The sequence below is a fragment of the Galendromus occidentalis genome, unplaced genomic scaffold (assembly GCF_000255335.2).
Source record: "Galendromus occidentalis unplaced genomic scaffold, Mocc_1.1 scf7180000077485, whole genome shotgun sequence".
NCBI classification, from domain to species: Eukaryota; Metazoa; Arthropoda; class Arachnida; order Mesostigmata; family Phytoseiidae; genus Galendromus; species Galendromus occidentalis.
Window position 1 is genome coordinate 1440676 of NW_003805473.1, and position 27490 is coordinate 1468165.

At 51.8% G+C, this 27490-nt stretch overlaps 4 protein-coding genes across 4 annotated transcripts; 2 read left to right on the plus strand and 2 right to left on the minus strand.

Moving 5' to 3' along the window:
• Window positions 1–1241: 1241 nt before the first annotated feature.
• LOC100907755 (short spindle 3) lies at window positions 1242–6611 on the minus strand. Its single transcript, XM_003745872.2, has 8 exons — window positions 6602–6611; window positions 6240–6501; window positions 5947–6142; window positions 3599–5854; window positions 3247–3486; window positions 2670–3033; window positions 1954–2570; window positions 1242–1872 (listed from the first exon to the last, which is right to left on the minus strand). The coding sequence occupies exons 1-8, from the start codon at window positions 6609–6611 to the stop codon at window positions 1639–1641; spliced, it is 4179 nt and encodes a 1392-aa protein (XP_003745920.1). The 3' UTR covers window positions 1242–1638.
• A 1485-nt stretch (window positions 6612–8096) lies between these two features.
• On the plus strand, window positions 8097–10109 carry LOC100907897 (progestin and adipoQ receptor family member 3). The gene is made up of 6 exons (XM_003745873.2): window positions 8097–8334; window positions 8497–8676; window positions 8768–8904; window positions 9057–9222; window positions 9338–9497; window positions 9640–10109. Exons 2-6 carry the CDS (start codon window positions 8533–8535, stop codon window positions 10107–10109), a joined length of 1077 nt encoding a protein of 358 aa, XP_003745921.2. The 5' UTR covers window positions 8097–8334; window positions 8497–8532.
• Window positions 10110–11064: 955 nt separating this feature from the next.
• Tbcb (tubulin-binding cofactor B) lies at window positions 11065–13749 on the minus strand. The gene is made up of 3 exons (XM_003745774.1): window positions 13651–13749; window positions 11876–12342; window positions 11065–11735 (listed from the first exon to the last, which is right to left on the minus strand). The coding sequence occupies exons 2-3, from the start codon at window positions 12339–12341 to the stop codon at window positions 11464–11466; spliced, it is 738 nt and encodes a 245-aa protein (XP_003745822.1). The 5' UTR covers window position 12342; window positions 13651–13749; the 3' UTR covers window positions 11065–11463.
• Window positions 13750–19597: 5848 nt separating this feature from the next.
• Pi3K68D (phosphatidylinositol-4-phosphate 3-kinase catalytic subunit Pi3K68D) lies at window positions 19598–27441 on the plus strand. The gene is made up of 8 exons (XM_029112175.1): window positions 19598–19718; window positions 19984–20202; window positions 22009–22261; window positions 22552–22883; window positions 23037–23434; window positions 23789–24292; window positions 24441–24788; window positions 24916–27441. Exons 1-8 carry the CDS (start codon window positions 19598–19600, stop codon window positions 27439–27441), a joined length of 4701 nt encoding a protein of 1566 aa, XP_028968008.1.
• Window positions 27442–27490: the final 49 nt, after the last annotated feature.

The window sequence follows — 27490 nt, forward strand, 5'->3', positions numbered from 1 at the left end:
TATATAATAAGCATCCGAATGCGAACGAGCAAAAAAATATAGGAACGGTCCGGCTTCATTGGACTAAACATTCGGAAAACAGTCCTCATGGAGTCTCCGGGCCTCGATCAAATCCATCGATTCGATGCTTTCATGGGCGGAAAGAGCGCATCACGCCCCGTGCGGATCGCTCCTCTGGGAGGCAAGCAGATCCTCAAACGTTCTCACATAGAGAATGAATTTTCTTGAATTGTGAGAGTTGCGTCTCCTCGGGTTTCCGGACGAGCTCCAACGGTATTCCTTTGAAGGTTAGGACTCGGAGTGACAGACATCGATGCCTCCCAAGAGCTGAAATACTCCGGGAAGCCTTGGAACTCCACGATTACGATGGTGAAATTCGGCCACGGGCGCTGTCTTACCAAAAAATACAATCTTCGAGTCGGGCAGCTCCATAGAATTTCATGAAAAAACAGTGAATGGACCAGTATTCGCGCTCTTCTACCGCTTTGATTAAGAATGGGACGGATGAGACACCTTCTTCAGCACCCTATACCGATTGTGCGCCTTTGAATGATATTGACGGCGGGTAACTTCGCGGTGTTACCTGAGGTTAATAGTTTCATCAGCGGATTTCGCGGGTCGCAATGAGGACAAACCGTCTTGATCAGTCAGTCCAACTTTGGACCTACGACATTGGGCCGCCGAACACAGCGCTCTCCGACTAGGGTCCTATGGGACCTCGGGATCTCTGAGGAGATTAAGAGAGCCTCGTCAAGGAATTTCTGCCCCTCCAAACTTTTCATTGAGCTTGAGATTTGAGAGCATTGAGAGCGGTCGCGAGGGAAGTTCGACCCGAGCTCGATACAAATCCTTCACCGATGCACTCCGCATATCAGATGAGGAGGCGAAGCGAAATCCTCATGGGCATCCCTCATCGTTCCGGATTCATCATACACCCCGATATTGGAGTGGAGGTTTTCGAGATCGCCCCGCTTGCAGCTTCGTTACTGGCCACTTTCTCAGGGATTCGAACCGGGCAAATCTTGGAAATAATGATTTTTAAAGCCATTCGACCCTCCGGTCGGGAGTCCCCCGAAACGAACAATGAAGACATCGGGTACAGCGACGATCAATTTTACTTCCTCGAGGAGTGCGCTGACTCGCTCGTCAGGCCTCCAGCGCTCTTTAGGCTACAGGCTCCTATCTGGACATTCGAATTCCTAAGTTGGGAGATTTGCCAAGTGGCTTTCGACCAAGATTCTCGCTGGCTGAGCCACCGGAGCTCCGAAGTTTCTGTCATCGTCTCCATGGACTCCTGAAGCCGATCCGAAGTTTTCTATACAGTGACCCCGTAATGGGATGCAATCTGGCACAAGCGTTCTGATCCTCCTCAAGATTCGAGGGTCCTCGAAACTTTCCGTGCCCTAACGAAATATATACGATTCCTACCTAGGAAGCCGAGGAATACAGGAATACAACAATAGTCAATTCTAACACGAAGAGCCAACGCTAAGGAAAATGCTTTCTAACAAATGAAATGTACGTTGGCCAAACGACCGATGGGGCTTCCACCTCTGGATCGGTCGCAGATCAACAAGCTCGACGAGAGCCGCTTCTGATATGTAATGACTCTGAAATGACCGCTGCCCCCCGGCTGCTTCAGCCGGTCTTACGAAGGAACTCGAGGGCTCGCGGCCACAGCGATGCCGGGAAACGTTTACTGAAGGCCCGAACACTTTCCGAAGCGCTTTTGCTCGCGGTCTCGTTTTCGTTGAGCTTTTCTTCGAGGTAGGTCAACAGCATGAGGGGCGAAATTTCTTCACAGAGGAGCAGCGTGTTTTGCTCATTGAAGCAACAACACGCAAGCAGAGTTGGCATGAAGATATCACGTAACTGGAATCGAATGGGAGAATACGTCAGACGCCACGTCAAAGTCTCAGGTCTGCCCGATTGCCTTAGCGAAATTCAAATTACCTCGTTATCACAGAAATAATCGAAGGGTAGCTTGCAGAGAAGCTGAAGGACGGTCGGCTGACCGCCGGTGTGGATCACATTTTGGTTGTCGCGGTTGTTGACGGCGAAGAACCCAACGAGCAGTAGGACCTGGTGCAGTAATTCCTTCTCTTCGCCGCTACCCGTATGGTGACTGCAGTACCAAAGCAGGTAGCTGGCGATATGGCGAATCTGTAGCGAGATACCCTCACGTCCGAGGATCTCCTGGAAACTCGTGAGACTCGCGCTCGCCACTTGATTGAGGAAACGACACGCAGCCAACGAGATCTCAACGTGGTTCGCCGACATTCGACAAGGCGTGTTATTGTCGTCCTTGTGTTGGCAGAGCAGGGTCGAGTACAGAAGCGCCACAACCCCCATCGCGTCAGTCCGTCTGAGGGTTGAGAGGAGCTGCGTGGCGTCGAAGGAAGTCGTTTTGCCCTCCACGTCTCCCTCGCTCTCGCTGATAGTTTTCAGCAATCGGACCATCGATGTGACGAAATTCAACCCGTTCAGGAGAACATCGGCGACGGCCTGAGGCTCGCTATCGCGGGGTTTCTGGATGTAGGTGAAGTAATACATGACCTTATCGACAACGCCTGGAAGCAGGGAGAATCGTGAATAGAGTTCGCGTAGACACGGATACGTGTCCGAGATCGGACTCGAGCTCAGATCCGCTTCGATTCGTCGGAGCTCACCTATGCTGACGGTGTAGCTTAAGATGTCGATGATCCTCGCCTTGAGGTTGTCCGATAGCTTCTGCTGTTCGGTCACCGACAGCTGATCACAGAGCGTGTGCAAGAGTTGCAACAGCCCACTGCTGAGAGCGCAACCGCCGATCGACGCCTTGGGCGGAGCTGGATTGTCATCAGGCACTAAGAGATTGAGCACATGGTGGAGACACTCCACGATCATGAGAACAGAGTTACTTTGCACGAGTTCCGTAGCAAAGTTGTCGTCGTTGCGTAAACTGTATTGCATGAGATGACACGTTTGGCCGATGAATTTCGGGGGAATGACGCTCGGGATGTGAACGGTGCTTCGTTGACAGAGTTTGATAATCTACAAGAAAAATAATCGTGAGCAGTACTGCCTCGGATAATTCTGAGGTCTTCGGAGCAGTACTGCCTTGGATAATTCTGAGGTCTTCGGAGCAGTACTGCCTTGAATGATTCTGAGGTCTTCGGAGCAGTACTGCCTTGGATAATTCTGAGGTCTTCGGAGCGCTAAGCGGGATCTCTCATAGGGGCTAAGGGAGAGCATTCTGCTACTTACCTCGATCAAAAGAGAACTGCATTCATCAGAGGCAATGTCCGAAATCAACTGGCGATCTTTCGGCGTGGACTTCGAAAGTAGGCGCTCCATGTCCCCGAGCTGACGTTTCAGGGAGTTGCAGCTCTCTGACGGCCACACGCCCTTAACGTCTCTGTTTGAGCTGAGGACTCGCGTAATTTCACGCAAAGGTTTCTCGATAAGGGTTTTCGAGTCCTTCGTTTCCGATGTGGTCGGTTTCTGCTGAAATTCCCGATTCCGGTCAGTGTTACTCTCGTCCAAGTATTTGTCTGAGCTCGCAGATAAGATGTCGAACGACTCAAGACAGGACGGAAATCTTTGGTAAGCGTCTTACCTGTTTAAGCTTCTCGAATTCCTTGCTTTTCATCTGTATTTTCTGTTTGAGTTTACGACACCGTTTCTTCTGTATGACCCGCAGATGCTTCCTCAACGATTCGGTTTCGGCAATGTGTCTCTCGTCAATGGGTGCATCGATGATGTATTTCAAACTATAGGAGTGAATATCTTCCGAAAGTGTATCGTAACTCTCTTGATCTCCGAGCATGGCTTCTTGATGTTTGCTGCTTTTGAGGTGGCTCAAGAGATAAACCTCGGACGTGATGAGAACGTTGCAAGCGCTGCACATTTTCTTCGTTTCGTATGGAGTGCAGCCCGGCGCGTTGATGCGCTCTCGGACCAGTTCGTTCAGCTTTGAGATCGCCTGACGTTTGGCTTCTTTCTCTTGCTGTTGTTGCTGCAATTTCCGATCGCGGTCCGCTCGTTTCTCGAGAATCTCGTTGACCTTCAATTGCCATTCCTCCTCCATGGCCTTGCGACGTTCTTCAGCTGCGGCCTCCCGCGCCGCTTTCTCTTCCAACTTGAGCTGTTGCTTCTTCTGAATTTCTTGGATCCTCATGTCGCTTTCCTTCTCGCGCTCGAAAATATCGTGTCGCTTATTCTGTGCCTCGATCGTATTGATGAAAGCGATCTCCTGGACTTTCTCCTTCTCGTCGTGAGCTTTCTGAACCTTCTTGCGGAGTTGTTCCTCGCGATTTTTGTCGGCCTTGTCTTGTTTTTCCTTGGCTCTCTGGAGCCTGCATTTGGATTCCTCTTCCAGAGCTACTTTGTGCTCTTCAACTTTCCGGAGTATCTCTCGATAGTTCTGGGCTCGCTCTTCCTTGAGACGTTCGCGGTGCTCCTGGGCTTTTGCTTGACGTCGTTCATGTGTTCGCAGCGTCTCCTCCGTGAATCCTTTCCTCGGAGACGAGAGCTTCTCGTGGACCTTGGTAGCGCGACCCGGAACCCTCTGTTCTATCTGGTCCAGAAACTCCACTTGATCGGCCAGCGACAGTCCCTGTTCGTGAATCCATATGGCGGCAGCCATTCGTTTGTCGGTGAAGAGGTCGGTGTCCGACATGTCGGCGGTTACGTTCTTGTCCACGCTGCGTGGACTCACTTCGCTGGCGGAGTCGCTACGCACTGATTCGGCGCTTGGGATGAGCAGCGTCAACTCCTTCGTATGGATGTCGTCACGACTCTCATCCGAAGTCATGGAATCCGTGCTGAGAACCATACTCGAGGACGCGGAATTCCTATCTTTTGGACTCTCGGACTTCGATTGCCTCGATTCGATCACGATCTCCTTGATCTCTTCCGAAGTCACCGTCTTCACCGTGGGAATTTTCTTCGCGGAATTTGGCAAGAGCTTCTCCCTCTTGGCTTTCTCGACGGCCGTTTCCTTGGGTTTATTTGGCTGATTTCGATTATTGATTTGATTCATCGAACCGCGTGAGTTCGGCGTCGCAGTAGCCGAACAAACATTTCTAGACGTGGGCGATATCCTCGTCGCAGGTTTGGGCGCGCTTCTAATAGCGGTGGGACTTCTGTCGCTGGGAGTAGATCTGGGTGTCAATTTCGTGCTCAATGGCTCATTCTCTTTATTTCGACGTTGAACCGCCGAAAGCGTTGTATGGCTTCTTTCCAGGATTGGTTTCGAAGCTTGATTCCGTTGCGCCGCCAATTTCTGATTCAGGGTCGGCAAGGACTTCGTCAGAGTTGAATCGTCTTTCGGAACAGACAGAGACGGCCGTTGGTGGACGTTCACTGGAGAAACGGATGGGCGTTTCCGGATGATCTCCGGCACTGAAGGAGAGCGGAGAACCGAAGACTTGAAACGATGGTTGTGCACCACCTTCCACCCTTCGTCATCGTTATCAACTTTGATCTCAAGTCCATTGTTGGCCACCGACAGAGCTCTCGTCGATCCGCCCTTGACGGTTTCGGCCCACGATTTACTCGACGTTGAACTACTTAGTGAACTGGTAGACTCGCTCAGTTTGGGAACGATCTGTGGCTTTTGGGAGGATAAGGTCCTCGCGGGTTCACCGTTGATCATTGTGGTCGCGCATCTCCGCAGCAGGGAGGAGGTCGTCTGTTTGACCGGTGGCGGTGGCCGTCGGAGGGTTGAAGTCGGGGAAGGGACCATAGGCTTGCGAACTTGACTGACGGAGAGCGTCGAAGGTTTTTTCGGCACGGAAGTGACTGGAGGCTTATGGCTCGAAGACCGAATGGCACTGGTGGGTTTGGGTTGCTGAATTGTTGAGGTCGCGCTCTGCGGAGGATAAATGCTCAGTTCGAGATGCACCGGATGCAGCCACGCGATGGAATCAAATTATTAATCGTGCTGATAACGACGAAAATTACCTTCTGAGCTGTTCGGGTCGACAATCCGCTGCTTGGGCGAACCGGAGTCGGGAGCGGTTTCGGTTTCTCCTCGACGGTCTGTACGCCGATCGTTGCGGTTTCCTTGGGTGTGGGAGTTCGCGGCGGAATCGGAGACACGCGAGAGTGACGACTCAAGCTCCCCGGCTTCCGCACCTCCCAGGACACCGATGCCGGCCTACAATAGTTCAGTCAACGCATATCATTCGAGCCATACGTAGTCGCTCTAATAATACGACTGATATTCATGATCGTCGATGGAGGCGCAAACCCACCTGCTCGGAGCCGGCGTCTTCTCGAGCTCATCATTGAGTTTCACAAGATCGATGAGCGCTTGGAATTCCTTGGAGTAGTTGTTGAGAATCAGAAGGACTTCCTTGCAAGCGAGAATGTCCTGATCTTTCTCGCAGACGTCACAGATCTCGTTCTTGGCCTTCTGTAAATTGTCCAACAGGTACGCCCAGTATCGGGCACGATAACTTCTGCTCCTGCCGAGAGAAGATGACCGGATTCGCTCCGGCGGATCGCCCGACATGACTGAAAAGAGAACATTGCAATCAATCACCGACCAATTTAATCGACCGAGAACAGCGGAGCTCCCGGAGGCCTCGGAAATATCCCATCGACAGCCGCCCACAGAGGCACATGCTTGGTGACTGACGTTGTGATGTCTATTCACGTATGCATTGACACGCGCCACCGCTGATACGCTCGAAGATTCAGGCGTTTTGCTCGGTCTCTATCTCTCATCTCTGACTGCACCAAAGCTGGGATCAGAAGTATCAGTAGGTACCGCGGGATATGGAGTCCCGGACCGTCGTCGTTCCGCTACGTTTCGAACGAGCCCCTATGTCCGAGGCGATGTTTTCTCTTAGCACGGATAAGTCAAGAAGGCGCCGACATAGAGTCATGTAGCGGTACAGCCTCCGGGCAGTTCTGGTATCGCCGGAGGAAAATGGCGCTTGCGAATCGGTTCCAGCCGCGATTGCTGAAGGAGCTCATGGGGCTTGAGGAATCGAACGTTCGGACTTGGTAGCACAGAACGCGAGACGTCATTTACGTTAGACTCGCATAATGGGATTTTGATATTAGAACGTCGTCTCCCGGAGTCACGAAGAGAATTGCGTAGATGAACCAGAAGATCCCACGCAATATAACTAGATGCTTCCAATCCGTAGCGCGCGTTCCCAGCGCAAATCTACGCAGCTGCCAGCCACCTCGCGTAAATCATCCGGAGAGAGCTTAACATCGACGCAGGTTCCGATCGGTTTCTCGGCGCTACGTTCAAGGCGAATTTTCCGACATCTAGTAATTAAGAATCTGCCACGGAGAGATTCTCTGGAGGCAAAAGATCCGGTGGAAACCTGGTGGTTTGGGGAACGTTCGCTCTAGGTAACCTTGCCCCCGACCATATCAATAATTCTCCAAATGAATCTCCTTCGAGCCGCGCCAAATGATCAATCGAGTAAGATCCAGGATTCGCGGGTGAGAGCGCACCTGTTTCCAGCTGCTCTGTATAGAATAATGGGACCCATCTTTCCTGTCTGACCAGCACTGACCATTCACCGCTGGGTCTCCATTGACGAAGAACACCGGAGCACAAGAACAAAGGGAAGTTCTCCGGGAGATTTCCACATTCCTCTGTTTCCACTCTCCGTTCTCCTTGCAGCTGCGATTACGGCGAAGATGACGACAGGAGCAATAACATTATTATTATTATTGTGACCACCACACGACACACGACGAAAGTTCACCACATGTTTTCCCCTCTCTACTGTACACGCTAAAACAGCGGAATTCCCTCCGACGATCGAGTGTCTCCAGAAAGAGCGCGGGAGTATACAGACTCCTCGATTCAACGTGAAGAGACGCGATCCACACCGGAGAACCCACCTGGGGTTGGGCTATGGAGCGTTTCTCGACGTGGGGCCGATCTCTGTCAGAGCCCCGAAACAGCGCAGACGCTAAGCCATGCGCCCGCGCGCCATCCACTCCGCCGACTGCCGCCCGACTGCCGCAGTAAACAGATACAGCTGACCGAACTTCGAAAACCCTCCCGTTCGAAAAGAGCCGTCTACAGTGCGCAATATCTCTACGACGACCACTTGGCGGCGGAGAAAAGCACACGAGACGCCGGAGCCGTACAGAAACTTCACGAGAGGAATGAGCTGGGCTCTCCGATCGATGGACATTTACGGAAGCTATGAGGCTCCTCGGCGGTGTAGTGTACGTTTTCGAAGATCGGCCAAGGTACTCGCAGAGGAATCAGTTTCATCCGAGATTCCTCCGAGAACGTTGCGGTCCGACATCCGAACGCTGGTGTCGGGTTTAGGAGGCGAGCGGCAGACATGGCCTCCTAGGTATCCGGACGTAAGTAACTCTAGATGTCGCCTCCCTGACCTCGCAGCATGTGTGTGAGGGACGGGAACATTGCTCTGACGCGCCTCGCGCTCTTTGACGTTCACTTGCACTAACTCCCCCAGAAGTCTGGAGAGATCACTAAACAGCCTGTCTGTTCCCTCCGTACTACAGATCGGCGTTCAGAGAAGATCAAGCCAAGGGTGAAACATGGAACCGGCCTCTCACAGGAAGCAGGTGGCTCGGTCCGACTCCTCAGAGTCACAACCCGAGTCCGATGGTTCGACGTCAGAAAATGATGCTTCTTCGAGGAGTGATGTCAAGGGAAGCATGAGTTCCCTGCGCTGCTTCCCCGTAAGGATTTTGCCTAGGTTCGGTGAAGTTTCGCTTCGAGTGTGGCAGCTATCGGACAGTGTTCTGGTAATGATCTCTATCTTAAATTCAGATCTCGTTGCCGGGAATGCCTTTCGCGACATCGGCAACTCAACTAAGTCCAACTCGGAAAAAAGACCGTGGGTCTCGTCTGAAGATCTATGAGGACATTCCTAAGTGGCTCCAGAACAATCACTTCATACGAGACGGGTCGGTTACTGAAATAGCTTAAAAGCAATTTCTACGCTATCGATGCCATCCTCACAGTCGGTCTCGGAAGCCGAGTACTCTCGGCTCCCGATCGTCCCTGACCCGTACCGAGGATTTCGATCGTTGAATTCATCCCGCGTCTCTCTTCGCAGATACCTCGTGCATTGTTCTGCATCAGAGTGCATTCAGTCGATTTGGCATTGGCATAACGAGACCCTGAACATTTGGACCCATCTTCTAGGATTCTTTTTTCTTCTCGGGATATTCCTATACGACGTGTACTTCCGACTACCTCTTATAGGAGCCAATTCGCGCGATGTAAGAATTGCGGAATCGATGGAGATCCATTATGATATTCATGAATTTCAAGTCCGACCAGCAAGCACTGAGGCGCTCGAGTTTCTGACATCGATCTTAATCTTTCGTGTTTCAGACATGGGCGTGTATTCTGATCACTGGGACATACTGTTTCACTTTGCTCTTGTCGTCAATATATCATACTTTCAAGTGTATGAACAAAAAGATGTATTACCTATTGCTCAAGACAGACGTCGTCGGCATCGGAATGTCTCTCAGCGCAACTATTATGTCAGGTGTGATCGAATTCCATTCGACATTCAACTATTCAAACTTATTCTAGCTCTTCTGTGACTAAAATTCCTGGGGAATTCATCCGCTGCCGCGCGTCATCATCGGTCACGCAGTAATCCGAGCTTTTCCCTTTCGGATCCACAGGCACTTATTACGGATTCCATGACAACGAGTTCTGGCAAACTTTCTACTTGACCTGCGAAATCATCATTTTGTCGATTATATACTTCGTCACCTTCCACCCCGTAATGGGTCAACCGCAGTTCGAGCCGCAACGTAACGTAGTCATAGCGTCATACGTCCTCTTCGCTATGGTTCCTACAGCCCATTGGGTGATGCTGAATGGATTAGAATCTCCGATTATTCAATTTCTGCTGCACCGAGTCGTCATGGTATTTGTACATGCGGGCGTTGCGCTCGTGATATTTGCTCGTCGTTTCCCGGAATGCCTGTATCCGGGAACCATGGACTGCATCGGAGCGTCACATCAGATCTGGCACCTATTCGTGATCCTCGCCAAACTCTGGTGGCACGAGACTGGTTTCATGTTCCTGCAGTGTCACCTTCAGAAATCGTGCGATAAGGACGCCTTCAAAAGCCCCGTTTTTTGGTGATATATGACAAAGTGTTCAGCCCGCCTATAGTCGGAAACCTACGTAGAAAATCTCGTGGAATTCTTCGGCATGTCGAATTTCCCTTCATCTTCTCGTCCTTGTGTGGTTGTGCGCAGCGCCGACTCACCGGGGAGAGCGGTAATTCTTAGCAATCCCTTAGATCCCCGCTTGACAAAGTGTCACTCGAGCTATGCTCAGACGGCGAATGAGGTTCCCGTTCCTGTCGATTCTTCCCAACAGTTGTGATTGTCGGCCGCAGACGATAATAATAATAATAATAATTGTCGGCTGTGACACTTCTCCGTTTGTCCAAGTTCCACGATATTTGTAACAGCGTAGCGCCGGACGAACGAAATAGTAATTCTTCGAATTTTTCTCCCAACAATCTAAGTCAAGTGAAGCTTCCGACCAAAGATATTTATAGACACGCCAGATCGAAGCTTCTCATCTATCGAAGGTGAAAGTTTTCAAACATACAATCCCTTACCTATTCAAGGGTTCAATCGCAATGAAGCCTCAGCCCATTACACTGATATATGCTGATGACGCATTTTATAGTCGACGTGTAGCCGGATAGGATAGTGATGTTCTTTCTACTTGCCAAAGATTTCGCATTCCAGCGGTGTGGAATTCATTCTCGAACCATTACTTCTCTTCGATGGTACGATTTTTGATCCTGTAGACTCGTTTTTCTCCGCGGGGCCTGGATTTTTACAGTAACCGGGCTAGTTCCTAATGAAGCTTTCTTGGGAAAGCTAAATCCAGAAGTCGAATCGTTAAACTCTCAATCGAGATGTGCACCATATATCGACACAGATGGAGAGAGCTCGTCAATGAGAATCAGCGGCAGGTCACAATCCAACCTCGAACGGCGACTTCCGTGAAGTCGGATGTTTCCGATGCTCCTGAGAGCATCTGTCGCGCTAGTCGAAGTATGCTCGGAATAAATGAAGCATTTACGAATTACAGCGGCCATTCCTTTATTCACCGATGACAATCGGTTAGAAAACATTCTCCTCGGGCTGGTTCGCTTGCTAATTTCTTCTTCGGATTCGCAAATCCGCTTGATCGATGCTAATTCGAATCAATCGAATGTTTGAAACGGGAACATCGAACACTTAAAGCGTGCTGTGCAGGAATAACTTATCGGTACCCGGGTTCCGAGTTTTTTTCGACCAGATTCCCACGCGGCTCGCCAAGGGCCCCCGCTCAGGAATCCGGTCCAAGTTGTTCATTCACCGTGTACCTCTCAATGAAGGCATGGTGAAGACAAAATGGATGATCACAGAGAAATTTCGGCGACAGAAGCAAGTGTTGCTCGTCAAGTTATCGGGGAATAGGGTGCGTCTCAGAACTATATTTCGTCGAGCTCGTCATCGATGGATAACTCCGGGAATTCCCCCACCTCCACGTCGGTCGGTCTCACGAAAACTCCGTAGTTCGGTTCGCACTCGAAGTATCGGACTTTCCCAGCCGTGCCATCGTTTTTCCCCAGGGGCTCATCCAGTTGAACACCAATGAAAGTAATCCCAGGCTTGACACAAATTTCTCCGATGTATTTGATTTCCCCTCTCCGAGGAAGACTGCCTTTGGTTTGCACTTCGCAGCGTTTCCCCACTTCGAAATCTGTGGATTAGAGAAAGATCATTAGAACTTCCCGAGCGCAAGCTAACACGTTTTAGTGAACGGCGATCGATTCTGCATTCGACTCGGGAAACTATCTCGACACGAGAGTGTTCGATGAGTTGATGCGAAGATGTACTCACTCCGCAGATCCTCTTGGGGGACCCGTTCGCTTTCGTTCACAGTATCGGCGTTCTCTTTCCGGTTCATTAACTTGGGATGTCCGTATTTCTGCATGTATGATCTCACATTGCTGATTTGAGTGTAGCGTTCATCCGATATACTGAGCTTCTCCACGGCGTCGGTCTCGTCAAAAATATTGGTCATGCTAGGGTCGACAACACGCAGCAAGAGTCCGTCTTGGATGCATGGGTAGTCTTTCAGCGATTTCCCATCCTCGGCCAGAAGTTCAATGAGATCGTTCGGGGAGGTCTTGTTCCTCAACTCGAGTTTCATACGATCATACGCAGCTCCAGTGATGAGTTCCAGCCGTTGTTTCAATTCTCCCACAGTGATGTTTCTGTTGAATGCCCGCTCGCAGCCGAGGTCAGAACCCTCGGTTGTCACAGTGAGCTTCACAAACTCATTCGATACTTTATCCGTCTCCATCCTGCAAGAAAAAAGAGAGTCTTTTTTTTTCTCTTAACTCGGCTGAAACAATGCCCATCAAGTCCGCAAAACGATATCCTCCTGTCGTTCGGTGATTCAGAGCAAACCCCGAAATACTAGATATCTAGTTCGGATTGCTGAATGAGTCAGTCAGCTCAACCGCGTCAGTCCTTGCGAAACTCCAAAGCCTTTCAGACCGAACGAAGGATTTCCTCATATGACGCTTGGCTTGTCTGAAGTGACTGTAGTAATGACTCACAACGGTCTGGAGTGAGAACTGGCCACGGGCGACGCTCGATGGGTTTTCGCGCCGTCAGGAACGTGAAAAAGCTCGCGAGTCGGCAGAACATACGTTCCTCGTGGAGCTTTGAGCGATCAACGGAAGTATTTTCCATGATATGGTCGAAAATAATCGATGCGATGGTCGCTTAAGTCGCAGTGAGGCGTGTAAGGTTTTGCACGGGGGCACCCACGCCGAGCCGGCGCCGCCGACGGGGGAACCAAAAATGGCACCGCGTTTCTCGTTGCGGGAGAATTCCGTCACGTCATTTTTACGGTGAATCAGTTTTGATTCGTCATGGCATGCGGATGCATATAGTGATTTCAAGAATCGGGAATTGATTCTCAATTGGAGATCAAGTATCCGGGTGTCTTGTTCCTGATCGATGCTCGATATTTCTCCCACCATCTAGGGATTCCGTCGCGACTGACAGAATGCCAGAGGGAGGAAGTCCTAGGGCTCTGAGTCCGACCCTCTTAGAGGAGGCAGACGGAAACAAGTTCCGCGGGAAGACTCGACGTCAAAGCAGAGAATGATTCCTACTCAGAGAGCAGGCGCTTGCTCGCATGAATCCATGCGATGATCCTTGATTGACCACGCCTTCTTTTCAGTTTTCGGGAGGATCGATCGTTGGATTGAGAAACGGATCGAGTTAGAGTTCCTCGTCGCCTTGAGGAATTCTCTACGCTTTGGGTTTGCGGGGAAAGGTTCCTCTTTGATCTCAGAATCGTATCGAGAAGGGCGGGTTCCTGTCTGATCTATCACCGATTTTTCCTAATCCATGGAAACCAGGATAGACACGTTCGGGATTCAGGGGCTCAGAAGGGATCAGCCCGTCCAGAGTCTAAGGACACACTCTCCGACCGGTGATTGCTCGAGACGAGGAGAGGAAATGCAACGATCAAGAGTCGCGTCAACGGGAACAGCCGCCTCTTCCTCGATGAGAGGGAATGCTCACGGATCAGGAAAATCTGTGGATCCGACGGGCTCGCCTGGGAGCTGCGGAGGGTAGCTACACCCATTACTAACCTCTTAAGCGAGATTCTGATGTTGATCACTGATGTTAGACACCAGCAGGCCTTCTTCGATTAGACCTGCGACAACTTTTACTTCCGATTCTTCCGGAGTAGTGTGTTTTGTAGGTGGACTTCTCGTGGCCGTGCGGATCGTTCAGCTCTTAGCGCTCGGCCTGATGGTTGATTTTCGTCACCTTTCGCGATTTTCCCTATTTGCTCTAACCCTCAATACTGTTCTCGTCAAGTCGTTCACGAGAGGGTGTTCATCAGATGAGTTTGCTGTGAGGAGCACATCCACCCACAAGGGAAAGAGACGGATCGTCGAATCTTTCGAATCCTCGCGCGTCCAACCGGTCAGCACATAGCACAAGCATTTTTCCGAACTGCGTGGCGCGTCCCCGAGGCTCCGGGGGAAACGTTAGAATGGTTTTCCTCGAATTGTTTCTTCGAATCTTGGCCGCGAGTGAGATGAATATTCCCTCGAATTGAGTAATTTCCTCGAGACCTTACTTTGTGTTCACTCCCCGTATTTTGTGAATTTGTTGATAGCATGTATGTATGTCTGTACATGAAAGTCTTTCTCATTTCATTCTGAGTCCCCGGAACTCACTCAGGAGAACCCCAGGGGAGAATAATCGTGGAGAGCTCATCCGAATAGTTTTGGTATTGCGGGGGCTGCTCGTCCAGCTCCGTTCGTAGCGATCCCTATCTCCTCGTAGAAAAGGTTTATGTCATCCACTCAATTCATCGGGCTCCTTTGAGCGGCCTTCATCAATTCTGCATTGACCCGGGGATGAACGATCTGCGGCATTCCTTCGCGGAAGAATCAATCAAAGGACTTCTGCTTGTTTTAACACATTCTAAAAAAATTCTATCTGTGTCGAGCTGGAGCACAATAGCAGCGCGGATTCTCAGGACACCTGACCGAGCTCGACGTCGGAAGCCGTGGGCCGGGAGATCGCTCGCCGGTCGCTCGACACGACTCGGCGCCAGCTCTTCTTGACAGCGGCCGCTCCTCGCGGGAGAGAGCTAGAGTTCCACGACGTCTCAGGAACGTTTCCAAACGGCAATATAGGGGGGCTCTCCTGGAGCTGGAAAAATAGAAGATATTCGACTAATGGAGCACAAGAGTGTGTCATATCGAGGAACTGTTCTACGGGCTTGAAAGGTGTCCAAGGAGGTGGAGCAAGCGAGGGGCGGCAGAGCAGGAAATACCGAACCAGCGCATAGTATGGAATCTCGACGCTGACCGAAACTTCAAGTAGAAGGGAGAACCTTGCGAAGGATTCCGTAGAGCCCGACTTCTTGCGGTTTCGCAGCGCCATTCGTAAGGGAATTGGTAAAACACTAGAAAGTTCCTCCCGAGATTGTCGGCGTCGGTGTCAAACAGGATCATCGTCACCATGGGAAGCCGAGGGGGGAAATTCCTACCCGGACTATTGATCTTGTCACGTTTCTCGGCAACCGTTGCACTCGATGGCAGCGCCGGCAACGTCGCTCCATCCCGAAAGATCCCCATTTCATAATTCCAAGAAGGAAGAGGATGATTCATTTCATCGCGATTGAAGTATTGCTCAGCTTTCGTTTCGTCGGGCAGCGCGCGGGTCATGCGCTCACCCGGCATTCAGGCCGCGTTCCGAGGGAATGGTCCTGATCGGCGGCTCTCCCTCGTGAAACTATATTTGCTGGGACTATGCGGAAGGTCCGAGGAACTCGAGAATCCCGCTCCATGGATTCGGTCCTTGAGATGAAGATCGTCGACAGAGCTCATGGAAGAGCCGTGGATATGATAGATCATCGTGGAACACGGCTCCACAGGCGAAATTCGATATTGACTGGGGAAAAGCTGTCAGAGGAATTATCGTTCCTGGGATCTGAACCGATCTGACTGAGACGCTCGATCTCGCCTTGATATCATCGCCGGGAAGGATAAGACAGCGAAAGCTAAACAATGCTCCAAGACGGAAAGAGAGCAAGTCACCTGTCGGGAGAAGGTTATCACACAGCTCTAACTAAGCAGCATAGGCATTGAAGGTCCCTTGGGGCTCAAGAAATCATGCGGAGAACGCAATGAATGCTCCGCAGCCTTCAAGGTATCAGCGCCATCGTAGGGAAGGCAGGTCGTTCCTGGAATGACAGCAGATCGAAATCGAGCGCCGTGGCTTCCTTGCGCGGAGGCTGCGCAGACGCTCATCGCTGCGTGTATCTAGTCGTCGGACTTCAGATGGAAGGAACACAAATATTTTCGCAATTGGATGCCAGCAGCAGCGGAGCAGTGTGTGAGGAGGGCTCATGGTGGTGATCTGTGCTTCATTCGAAGAGCAAGTGCTAGAAGCGACGAAAAACTTCAGTGCTACCGATATTGATGTCGGTGGTCAAGTGCATGGCGGCGTCGATGGACGTGCGCAAGTGAACCGAATTACCGTGGATAAGGGAAGTCAGCTGATTCGACGCCGAGTTTCGCTAATCCGCAAGCGTTAAATCGAACATATCGCTTACGAATGGTATGTTTACAATTCCTGCTCCTCGGTTGAGCCGTTTCACCGTGTTGTGGGGTAGGCCCCCATTGATTCTGAGATAAGCGTGGAATCGGTCCCCTCATCGAATCGAGAATCTTCGATCTCCTCTGCTTGAAGGAAAACTGAGCCCATCGAGGCTCTTGGCTGTCTAATGGTTGCGGAGTAAGAATTTCCAAGAATCGGACGTCTGACGTCGGCTCTGTCACCGTACGAGCATCCGAAGAGGAGACTTTCCAGTATGTTCGGTCGAAAACGAACTAGGTATCTGACGTGAGGCGCGTCGTTTCCAGCATTCCGAAACTAGCGATTCGAGTTATCTCGATGCTCATCGCTATGAGCGATAAAGACTAAAATAATCAGTAACAGCTGCTTGCAAGGCGTTTTCTATAGAAGATCTCTCTTGCCGCGAGCTGACCAGAACCAGTCGTGTGCATCCCGAGAGAGATGGCCAATTTCCACGATGGTTATTGCTTTCTGTGAGGAGGCCCAAGGACATCGTTGCAATCAAGCCCTCGACAATTCCTCGTTATTCGAGAAGCGCTCATTATTCTCAGTTGCCCCGTCGTTTATCGGAGACACGTGAGTTCTGCATGAACGGAACGTAAGATTTCTGAGACTCGGAATCGACGGGTAGCTGGGAGCAATTCTTCATGCTTGTGTCGTGGGAAAGACCAGGTGTTTCAACCTTTGTTTACGTCGGGAGGCGCAACCTGAGCACTCTCAATCCTACTCCGCTTCCGTCCAAAGCGGAGGATCAGCTTGTGGAGCTATCCGAGAATCAGATATTTCGTGATGAGTGACGTGATGAGTAATTGCTGGATCCCGCTCCAGATCGGATTCCAGTCGACGGAACGCGGATGGCTCCCGCTAGAGAACTTGACCGCGATAGCGCCCCGGACTTCCCTAGGGATCTGCGTTCGTAACTCCGACACGCTCATCCTTAGTGAAATTCAAGCGGGCTTGATTCTTGGATTTCCCTATTCCGTCCATTCAGTCGGTGACGTCCCGGAGTTACATGAGTGGTTTTCAATGGCGAAGAATTGACTGCACCGGATCCCTCGAGTGTTGCGCTCTGCTTAAATCTCAAGAAGATCGCTTGCTGGACTGGCTGACCAGAAATTCAGCATCATAAACGTCGAGAGCGAATTCAAGTTGGCCTCGTTTCTCACGACAGTGAATCCATAACCACCGGAAGATCGGTGAATCCTTCGGCTCCATTGAATTCCTGACAAAAAGCAAAACGTCGGTGATGGTTGTCGAGTGGGAACATTTGTGAGGTTCAACTGGTGGTATTGATGATTTTTCTTGTGGCTGTTGGGTGCCGGTGCGGTAGAGGTAGTGGCGTTCCGCTATCATTCCGAGGGAAATGGTTTTGTCCCTTGCGATCCATCCACAATCATCCGGTGGGAGCAACGAACCGTCTCCCGTCCTCTGAAAACGTTTGAGCTGACTGGGAGAACATTGGAGGAAAAAGTCCAAAAATGCTCCGCGTCTGTATTGGATGTCCATTAGCGTCCCGCTGGATGTCATGATGGAGATCTCTGATGTGTCGAAATGGGGCTCCGATTCGGACGACGTTTTCTCCGATGCAGCACGTTCGTCCTTCCTCGCATATATTTCGTTTTGTTCGTGAGTCCGGCAGCTTCGATCGCGATGTTTCCATTCGCCTGGAGGGAAACACCCACCAGTGGGCGGGATAGAGCTTTGTCGATCTCGGAGTCCTGTGCCAAGCGAACGCCGTGTTTGTACCGTTTTCGCGAAGCAGTGAATAAGTCCTGCATCAGACCTTCCAAGAGCCATGTGATATTTTGGGCATTGTTGCGGAACCGCGAGAAGCAGCATCCCCTCAGGTGAGCTTCCGAGATATCGGTCTCCGCTCCCCTCGACATCTTTGCTTCGATTGGGGAACACCTGCGTCTACACTGCCAACTTCGGTCTCTTTCTAAATCTCAGAAAATGTTCTCCTCCTTGGAATATTTCTCCCCCCTGGAAGAGCTAATGGAGCTTTTGTGGGAAGCTCCATTCGCGGGCACGCTATCGACGGAGAACCCTGCGCTACAACAAGGAGGAGGGCTTCGAGAATAAGCGTCTACGAAACGGATGATTCATCGTCAATATCACACAGATATGAATTTAACGTCCCGTTACCCTGTCCCGAGACCGTAACACGTGCTCACCCTCAGAGAATATCAACCCTCGGGGATTTTGGCGCTCCCTAGGATATCCACGATTCATCCGTCGTCCATTCATTTGCATACTGATGGGTATCCAATTGAACTGACCGGGATAGACTGCGTTTCGCTTAGACGATCTAGATTGAATTCCCTCTCGAGAACCTCGTGAATGGGAATTTCTAATTATGCTCTCCCTGAGCTCGCAGTCTCCTCCGGTCGTCGGCGCACTCTTACACAATGAATTCACAACTCATCAGAAAAGCAGCTTCGTCGACTGCAGGATTCCTGACCTCTTCGGGGGAGGACTCAATTAGAAAAACTCACTGAAGAATTCGGAAGTAACGGACAGGCACACTCTTTGTGACGGGCCGGCTCTCCGACTTCTCCGTCAGAAATCCTGACCATGGATGGCATCGCTGACGGAACAGTTTTCTCTCCGCGAGTTTTGAGAATTCGCCTTCCCTCCTCTACCGTCCGATGACTTTATTAACATGGCCATTCGGAAAGCTCAGCCGCATAATCGTTTAGATTGCTGTCCAGCATGGCTGCCGTGAGACAGACCACGGCGACGCCGGCGGCGAGTCTCAGACCGTTCGAGAGCCACAATGTCTATTCGCCAGCTCCCAGTGTGTATCCGGAAGAAAACAGACCTCTATGCCTTACGAGAGCCGATAAGCAACTCCTGTCACAGGAACCGCAGTCAGCAACAGACGGGAGCACTGAAGAGTTCTATTTCTGTTTTCAGAGAGATGCTGTAGAATGGATCCGGAACCACCTCCGCTTCCTGCAAAAGCTTCAGCGTTCGGACAGTTCCACACGATACACTCGGCGACACCAAGTGCACAGACCGCCCAGAGAAGCGGGGCCTCGGTTTTCAGTAAGTGCTTTGAACATTTCTTCGCCTCCCCATTAGAACCGAGTATTGAATTGCTTGCCCATTGCTACTCAGAAATCGCTTCTTCCCCTCGAGAGAGATAACCGGAGGGGAGCTGGCCCGGCTGAAACCGATTCTCTCTGTTCCGGCTCTATCCGCCCATCTTTCGATACCTACCCGTCGGATGATACCGTTGCTTGCGGATATTCTCCCGAATAGACAATCATTGGAAATGTCAAGCTCGCATGCAACTCAAGACTCTTCGTCTCGTGCTCCGCTCTCTCGAACGCGTTCGGAATGGGGGCCTGAAGGATTTTCCTTTGTGATATCTCTAGGTCCTAGGGCATCGAGCGACTTTCGCTTAGATGGAGCGTCCGTGTTCTCGCATCCTTAATGCAAACACGCTGGATTCGTGTGCCGTTACCGGCCCGCATCGCCCGTCGACGCTCTGAGAAGCGCGCTTTTTCGACACTTCTGCCGAAGAGGGACATTCGTGGCCGAGGGACACTTGACTGCAGCTGTCCGAAGCGTCCGGGCTCGCTCTCTTTCCTGTCCTGGAATCGCATGCTCGAAGCTCCCAAGTCCCTTACACAAATATACGCTATCGAGAAGATTTAATTCGACGCCACGATATGTTTTCGAACATCTAGGGATTTTCTGTCGTCTTCGATGCTACGATTGCTTGTCGGCCCTTTTCGCAGGGATAGATACGTTAAGAATTTTTTTTCTCTGACACGACACATTCATCGTTCCAGATGGCTCATTGGGCTCGACTGCGGCGATCGCGCCCCCTCTCCCTCCGAAACAGAATGCTCAGTATCAGCACGGTTCACACACCTCGCACTCAGGTTCCGGGCCCATGGCCCTGCTGGGAGCCGTCCCCCCGGCTCCCCTGGACCCCTTCGTTGCGATCCAGAGAAGCGCCGCCGGCACCCCCCTCCCACCGTCGGTTCAGACGGATCTTTCAGCTTACACCCAAACCTGGAATTGTTCCACTGGTGAGTCAACTTCCGAGAGCAACATTGGAGTCTTCGTCGTGTGTCGCCTGCTCTTCGACCTGGAGTCTCGAGGATAGCCCGATGTACCGTCGCATAAATCGACTAATCCTACTGAACGAATGAAGAGAATGGGCTGCGGGAGACTGAAAGGTGACTCGAAGGAGGACCTGTAGAATAAACGGGATTTCCCCGAAGGGATTGTTTCTGCGAAAATTGTGCCGCCGAAAGCTTCGTCATTCACTCGAGCTCACCAGCACAGTCCTCCGTTTGCTTGCCCACTCACATGGAGGGTCAGTCGGCCGGCCGCCCGGCCGGCTCACCTATCTTTCCCGACCGCTCACGCTTCGATGAATTTCCTGTTCCATGTCTGAGAATTATTGGACATGTCTATCGCAGGGTTCTACGAAGTATTGTAGGCGCTTTGCTTGATGCTCGCTGGGCGACCTAGCGCCGTGATCTAGGCGCATCGAAACCTAGATCTGCGCTCCCTTCGAGTGGACATACGATGATCATGATTGATGGGCCGAAACCATCGAACCCCCCTTCCCCCTTCATGGAGCCATCCATCTTGACGGAGGGCTCGGTCTGTTTCCTTCAGTGAGCCCGGGAATCGCAAGGGCGCAGGCTCCACTCGTCACTCTGGAAACAACGATTATGTAAACGTCGAGTCTATCTCGCAGCTGACGCCAATGATTTCCTTCCTCACATGCCGATGGAGACGACGACGCGCTGCGTCTGAGCCGTCCTCGGCGTAGACGTACGCGTCACAAAAACGGCCACTGTCGGGCGCTTACACGAACGAGCACCGCTCGAGTCTCACCGTGATGAGCTCATAAACAAAACCAATAGAGAGTCAGGCGTGTTTGTCAAGCAGCCGCGTTGGTGAGAGGGTCGAGGACGAGAACTCCTCGACCCAACGGGAAGCCGGCTCTCCTTACCGTCAGTCCGCTCCTTCATTCGTTAAGGTCACTCGCTGGCGTTGGACTTCCCGTTACGGCGACCGTCGAAACGAGAGTTCAGAGCGGTTCTACGAATGCTTCCGCCGTCACTCAGAATGTCACTCAGTGGCGTTGGTGTTTCGTTCACGCAGCCGCCGCCCTTCGATCTTGTACGAATGCCGCCTCCTGCTGTTATGGTAGACGTACTCCGTCCGTGAATCCAATCGTCGTTGCCTCCGATTCCGAATGGCCGACGTGTGTTGCCAGGGAGACAAATACAGTCGGACAAAGTCTCCGTGAGATCGCGCGCAGTGCCGCATACTCTCCGAAGCTCGTCTTCTGGTTGACGCTTTTCTGTTTAAGGAATTATAGTCCGCGTGTGATTGTGTGTGCGTGAGTTGGTATCCGTGGAAGTGGTCAGAGATCCATCGCAGTGAATTGCAGCGATACGCAGCTCGATGGAGCCTGATCTGATCAGCTGGGATTCTCCGGCGAACTCTATCGTGTACTTGACTTCAGACCCTTGGTCGGCGTTCGTGCAGTCGGCGAGTCATGCTTTGCCACGAAGTGAGTGGTGATCCCCTGCGCTGTACGGATCCGATTGTTCCGATTTTCAATTTTCCGCAGCGAGATTTCGCACCGTGAAATTCCCCGCGACGCAATCCTGAATGGGTGCATTTGAGCCTCGTGAGCGCGTTTGCGAGTTAGTCGGAGCGTCCGCTCGATTCCCGTCCGCAGGAGTTCCGTTTCGAGCGACCGCGTCGCGAGCGGAAACGGACCAGTCCATTCCAGTGAATGTTCTTCCGTACATATTCCATCGGAGTTCCACACTCGACACTACGTATCGTTGAAATTTCTGTTTTTCCAGGCGTCTCCATGCCATCCACCGCTTCGAAAAATAATGGATTCTTCAACGACCATCGTCTCTCGGCAGTTACGCTCGCTCGTGTCACGGGAGCTCCGTCACAGAAAAAACGTTCCTCGGATCTCATAGACCTAGACCTGGACTCTCTGCGAGGGACCGGCAACGTGCTGGATCTATTTGATCCGTTGAGAGCGAATTGTACACCGCCACCTAAAGGACAGAACTTACCTCCACAAAGTGAGAGCAACGTTGACAGGTGAGCCAACAGCGGAGCATCGAAGCTAGGAAAACTCTTTCTGGAAACTCTCGCCGCGGCCGCTTGCCCGTCCGGCCGTCCGCTAGCTCCAGCCACTCAAAGGAGTCTGGGAAAGACAGCGACGTTCTGATCGAACTAAGTTTAGAGCGAATCCGCGGCTCGCTGCTTTCGATGAAAGATCGCAGCGGAAGTGTTGACGCCGAACTTTTGATCGACATTCGCGCAGGGGCATGTGACCGCTCTTCTCCTCCGGTTTCGATTCTCTTGAAAAGGGAAATAATGTTTTACAGACCTCTACCGAAGGAACGGCCCGTGCCCGCGGAACGCGAAAGCCTCCGCAAGAAAGAAGTACCATCTCCGCCCATCGTAATCGATCCGGAACAAACGAGAACGCAGTCAAGCACCGATAGCGCCGATGAACGACGACGTTCGAGTGAGGCGTCGTCGCCAGGATCGGTGTCGGAAGTCATCGCGAAGTTTAGCGAAGAGCGTCTGAAGTTCCTTGAAGGTTTCCGAGTGGAAGAGCGCCAACGATCCGCCAATCCCGATGTCGAAGTGTTTTGGAGCAAGTGCAAACAGCTGAGATCCGAGTTCACTCACGATGACCACCTCACAAATGCGGGTTAGTTACCGTGCGTTCCTTTACCGTCCATTTATCCGCGATCCGAGTGAACGTCGACACGAACGACGCCGAGCGTGTGAGCGAATGAATCGAGAAACGTAGATCACTCTAGCTGCCGTCAGGAGTCCTAAGACTTTCACAATGATTTTCCAGGGCTTATCGTCTCCCCGACGCTGGATACTCGGTGGCAGGAACCGATGAGTGTTCGAATGGAGATCTACACCCCGCTCTGTGAAAGCCCCTTCTGCTTCAACTGCGACGTATCGACAACAATTCAACATGTCATATCGCAGGTGGTGTGCTCGGCGACCCTGGACGACACGAACATGGATAATTACGTTCTCAAGGTCAAAGGTCGAGCTGAATACCTCACGGCCGACTCGATGGTGCGCGAATACGAGTACTCCCATTGGTGTGTGAAGTTCGACAAACCGATCTGCCTGACGCTGGTGAAGATCGAGGATCTCCGTCGACCGTGGCAACGGGTGCTCAAAGATGACGCCGATTTCCTGGATGTCAAGAGCTGCGAACTGTCGCCATCCGACACCAACGTGAGTGCAAAAATAGCAGACGTACGAGATTATGCTATCGATGATGTCGGTCGGTAGCATACAATCCCTTCTTCCGTTTCCTTCCGAGCGCGGGGGAAAAGCTTATCGGAAGGGGAGCCCATCTTGGGCAATGATTCTCCAATAATGCGCGAATACCGGGGGTATCCGCTTCCGGATGTTTATTCGACGCTTACTGAGCAGGGAGATGAAAAGCAGCAGCGGCCGAGCAGCCGTGTGTCGGGTCCACCGCCGGCTCCGAGGGTTTCGCGAGTCGTCATGCCGTGGAGACCGCAGAGAAGTGTCATTCGGCCTACCGGTGTGTCTCCTCCTGACGGTATTCTTCTTCGTTCCCAGGTGAAATTGCACGATATCAAAGTATACATGGAAACCTTCCGCAACGAAGCGCTTCGGCTGCTGCAACAGCAATCGGGAACGGTTCGGACAAGCGGAGTGAGTCAGGCAGTGAAGGCCGTCTGCGCGCGGCTCTCTCGAGTCGAGACTCCTGAAATTCTCCAAGCTATCGAGGGTCTCGAAAGGTTGTGTGAAGGAGACGTCCCCGACAAGATTGAAATGGAACGAAGGCGCGAGGTCGTTTCCTACCAACTCATCCAGATCCAGAAGAGCCTCCAGCAGCTGCTGGAAATCTATTCCGAAACGTTCCCGGTCGACTTCGTGGTTGTCAGCGATTCACCCCGACCGAGTCCCGCGAAACTGCCGAAGAAAGAGATCACTCATTTCGGAGACACTGTTCTCTTCCGAGTCGGGAGCGTTTGTCAACCGAAGGCCGAGTGGTTGGTTGAACACGATCGCTTCGTGTTGAAGTGTGAACTCATCTACGGCTGGAGAATCATTCATCAGGTCAGAACGCGTATTCATGGACCGCTCGGGGTCAGGAAGCTCGGAGTTAGGTCAAACGACAATTAGACGTCAATGCGACGTATGAGTCAATAGATAAATCCCACGTCGGAACAGCTAAAAAATTAATTCCCCTCCCTCTCGGTTCTAGGTGGAAACTCAAAACGGTCGCGAGGCCTTGGGAATTTTCAAGAAGATCGACTTCGATGACTTCTTGGAATTGAGTATACCGATGCGCCTCCTTCCCAGAGAATCTGCTATTTACGTGACGTTGTATGGAATCAATAGAGAAGACGCGAATCAGCGGATGCCGCTCGGCTGGTTCGCCCTCAATTTGTTCTCGTCGAAGAGGGAACTTATTCAAGGAACCAAATTATGTCCCTTCTGGGACCCTGAGGTGGACCAGATGAGCGGTCCCACTTGCTGCAACGACTCTCCCGCAGCTCCGCTGCTGGGAATGCATTTCACGGAATTCGACCACATCGTATTCTTCCCAAAAGTACGTGAGCCTACGATCGCTCATTCCCTCCATCTTGAGCTCGACGGAGGAAGTCCGACATCTCGAAGAAGTATCCCACCGTTCCCACCGTCGATACCGAGATTTCAACTAACTTGCGTATTTCCAGGTGTGTCACGAGAAAGCGCCGAAAGTAGAAGTCGAACTGAATCAAGCCGAGGAACGACGTCTCCGAGAGATGCTAGACTGCGATCCCCTGTGCAGTATTCCCGCCACGGAGGCGGACAAGAAATTCTTCTGGGATCGCCGTCTTTTCGTGCGAAAGATACCACATCTTCTACCGAAAGTTCTGCTTTCCCGCGACACATGGTCTTGGATTTACCTTAAGGACATCTACGCTATCCTCCGAGAATGGGTTCCGTCGTCGTACATCTCGGCGCTCACACTGCTCCTACCACAATTTCCTGATAGCGAAGTTCGTCGAGTCGCAGTCAGCTGGATAAAGTACGTGGGCTCGGACGAGCTGTGTGATCATCTTCCGCAGCTGGTCCAGGCTCTTCGCTTCGAGGCCTGGGAGGATTCGCCAGTCACCTGGTTCCTTCTTGAGAGGGCGCTCACGTCCACGAGAGTGGCTCACCAGATGTACTGGTTGCTCAGGCAAAACGAAGCAAACGTTTTGAGCAAGCGCCGGGTCCGCATGATGATGGCCGCCTTGCGAATCATAGCTGGTAGTGCATTTAGCAATCTAATTAAGGCCCAGGACAGACTGTTGAGGGGTCTTCGATGTTCGGCAGATATGCTGAAAAAATCGCGGGAAAACGACAGGATCAGCAGTCTGATGAGCAGTATACGGGTTGTCAACGAGGAACTCGAGGAGGAGGGCGGGACGCTCTGTCTACCCCTGAACCCCTGCCTCGAAGTCGCGGGCATCGATGTGAAGAACTGTTCCTACTTCACGTCGAACACCCTGCCCCTGAAAGTGTGCTTCCGCAATATGGACCCGACGTCAGAAGCGCATGAGGTCATCTTCAAAGTTGGCGACGATCTCCGTCAGGACATGCTTGTCCTGCAGATGATTCGGATCATGGACAAACTGTGGCTGAAAGAAGGTTTAGACCTGCGAATCATTACGTTCGAGTGCGTTGCCACGGGTAAAAACGAGGGCATGGTCGAGGTGGTGTCAGAGGCGGAAACCCTGCGGAAGATCCAAACCGAATACGGTCTCACCGGATCGTTCCGTGACAAACCCATCGCCGAATGGCTGAAAAAACACAACGGGAGCGAAGTCGAATACCAACGGGCGGTCGAAAACTTCAGTCTCAGCTGTGCCGGCTACTGCGTTGCGACCTACGTTCTGGGCATCTGTGATCGACACAACGACAACATCATGCTGAGACCATCCGGCCACATGTTTCATATTGATTTCGGGAAATTCCTAGGGGATTCGCAAATGTTTGGAAGCATCAAACGAGACCGGGTGCCGTTCGTGCTCACCAGCGACATGGTGTACGTCATCAACGGCGGTGATAAACCCTCGAAAAACTTTCAGGTCTTCGTAGAGAGATGCTGCGAAGCGTTCAACGTCCTCCGAGCGAGCAGCAACGTGCTGATAACGCTGTTCGGACTGATGGTCTCGTCAGGCATCCCCGGCCTGAACGAGGATGCGGTGCAGTTTGTTCAAAAAGCTTTGATGTTAGGGAAAACCCAGGCCGAGGCCTCGGTGGCCTTCACCCAGCTAGTCAGGGACGCATCGAGCTCCATGTCGACGCAGATGAACTTCTTCATTCACAACGTGGCGCAAATGCGTTTCACGGGCGATCACAACGACACGCCGACGCTGAACTTCGCCCCGAAAGTTCATTCGAAAAAGACCGACGGCCGACTGTTGTACTACAAGATAATCGGCTCGCAGAAGAAGCATATTCCCGAGAAACATTACGTCTTCGTAATTCTGTTGAGACGTGAGAAGGACCTGGTCGACAATCGAGTGTATCGGACGCACGACGAATTCATGGAATTGCACAACAAACTCAGCAGGATGTTCCCGAATGCACCGTTCCCACCACTGACCAAGGGATCTCTGATCGGACGGAGCAACACGGCGGACGTTGCGGAGAAACGCAAAGCAGAATTGGTCAACTTTCTACGAGAGTTGCAAAACATGGCAGAAGAGATTGCGCATTGCGATCTCGTCTACACCTTCTTCCACCCACTCTACCGGGATCAGGAGACCCTGGAGGAAGAGCATCGGATCCACAACGATCTGCACATAGCGGGTCCGAGCGGCCTCTACGACAAAGGCAACGCAGGTCGGATAAAACTCGATTTGACATTCGCCAATCAGCGATTGTCGATTATGGTGATGCACGCTGAGAACTTGCGGTGCGATCGCAAGCCGGCTCCCGACGCCTACGTTAAGACCTATCTGATGCCCGATCCGGAGAAACAGACCAAAAAGAAAACGAGGGTCGTCAACCGAAACAAGCATCCAACCTTCATGGCTCTCCTGTCATATCACTATCCTTACGAGACGTTGCGAACTCGATTCCTGGAAGTGTCCGTCTGGGATCATGACAGAGTACAGGGCAATGAGATGATCGGCAGTGTTTATATTTTTCTGGACAAACTCGATCTAAGTAAACCACATATCGATTGGTTCACGCTATCGGTGGCAGGCAGAGGCTTTTCGAGCTGAGGACCTCGAGTGAATTCTCAGTGTGAGCACCCACAACAGAGGGAGCATC

Excerpts from the sequence above, each read along its gene's own strand:
- LOC100907897 (XM_003745873.2), top strand. The coding sequence starts at position 8,533 with ATGGAACCGGCCTCTCACAGGAAGCAGGTGGCTCGGTCCGACTCCTCA. Across the intron at positions 8,905-9,056 it reads AATCACTTCATACGAGACGG|ATACCTCGTGCATTGTTCTG; the intron begins GTCGGTTACTGA and ends CTCTCTTCGCAG. Across the intron at positions 9,498-9,639 it reads CAGCGCAACTATTATGTCAG|GCACTTATTACGGATTCCAT; the intron begins GTGTGATCGAAT and ends TCGGATCCACAG.
- LOC100907755 (XM_003745872.2), bottom strand. Across the intron at positions 3,487-3,598 it reads AATTCGAGAAGCTTAAACAG|CAGAAACCGACCACATCGGA; the intron begins GTAAGACGCTTA and ends CGGGAATTTCAG. Across the intron at positions 2,571-2,669 it reads AAGCTACACCGTCAGCATAG|GCGTTGTCGATAAGGTCATG; the intron begins GTGAGCTCCGAC and ends CCCTGCTTCCAG.
- Tbcb (XM_003745774.1), bottom strand. The coding sequence starts at position 12,341 with ATGGAGACGGATAAAGTATCGAATGAGTTTGTGAAGCTCACTGTGACA. Across the intron at positions 11,736-11,875 it reads CCCCCAAGAGGATCTGCGGA|ATTTCGAAGTGGGGAAACGC; the intron begins GTGAGTACATCT and ends TCTAATCCACAG.
- Pi3K68D (XM_029112175.1), top strand. The coding sequence starts at position 19,598 with ATGCAAACACGCTGGATTCGTGTGCCGTTACCGGCCCGCATCGCCCGT. Across the intron at positions 23,435-23,788 it reads TGTCGCCATCCGACACCAAC|GTGAAATTGCACGATATCAA; the intron begins GTGAGTGCAAAA and ends CTTCGTTCCCAG. Across the intron at positions 24,293-24,440 it reads GCTGGAGAATCATTCATCAG|GTGGAAACTCAAAACGGTCG; the intron begins GTCAGAACGCGT and ends TCTCGGTTCTAG.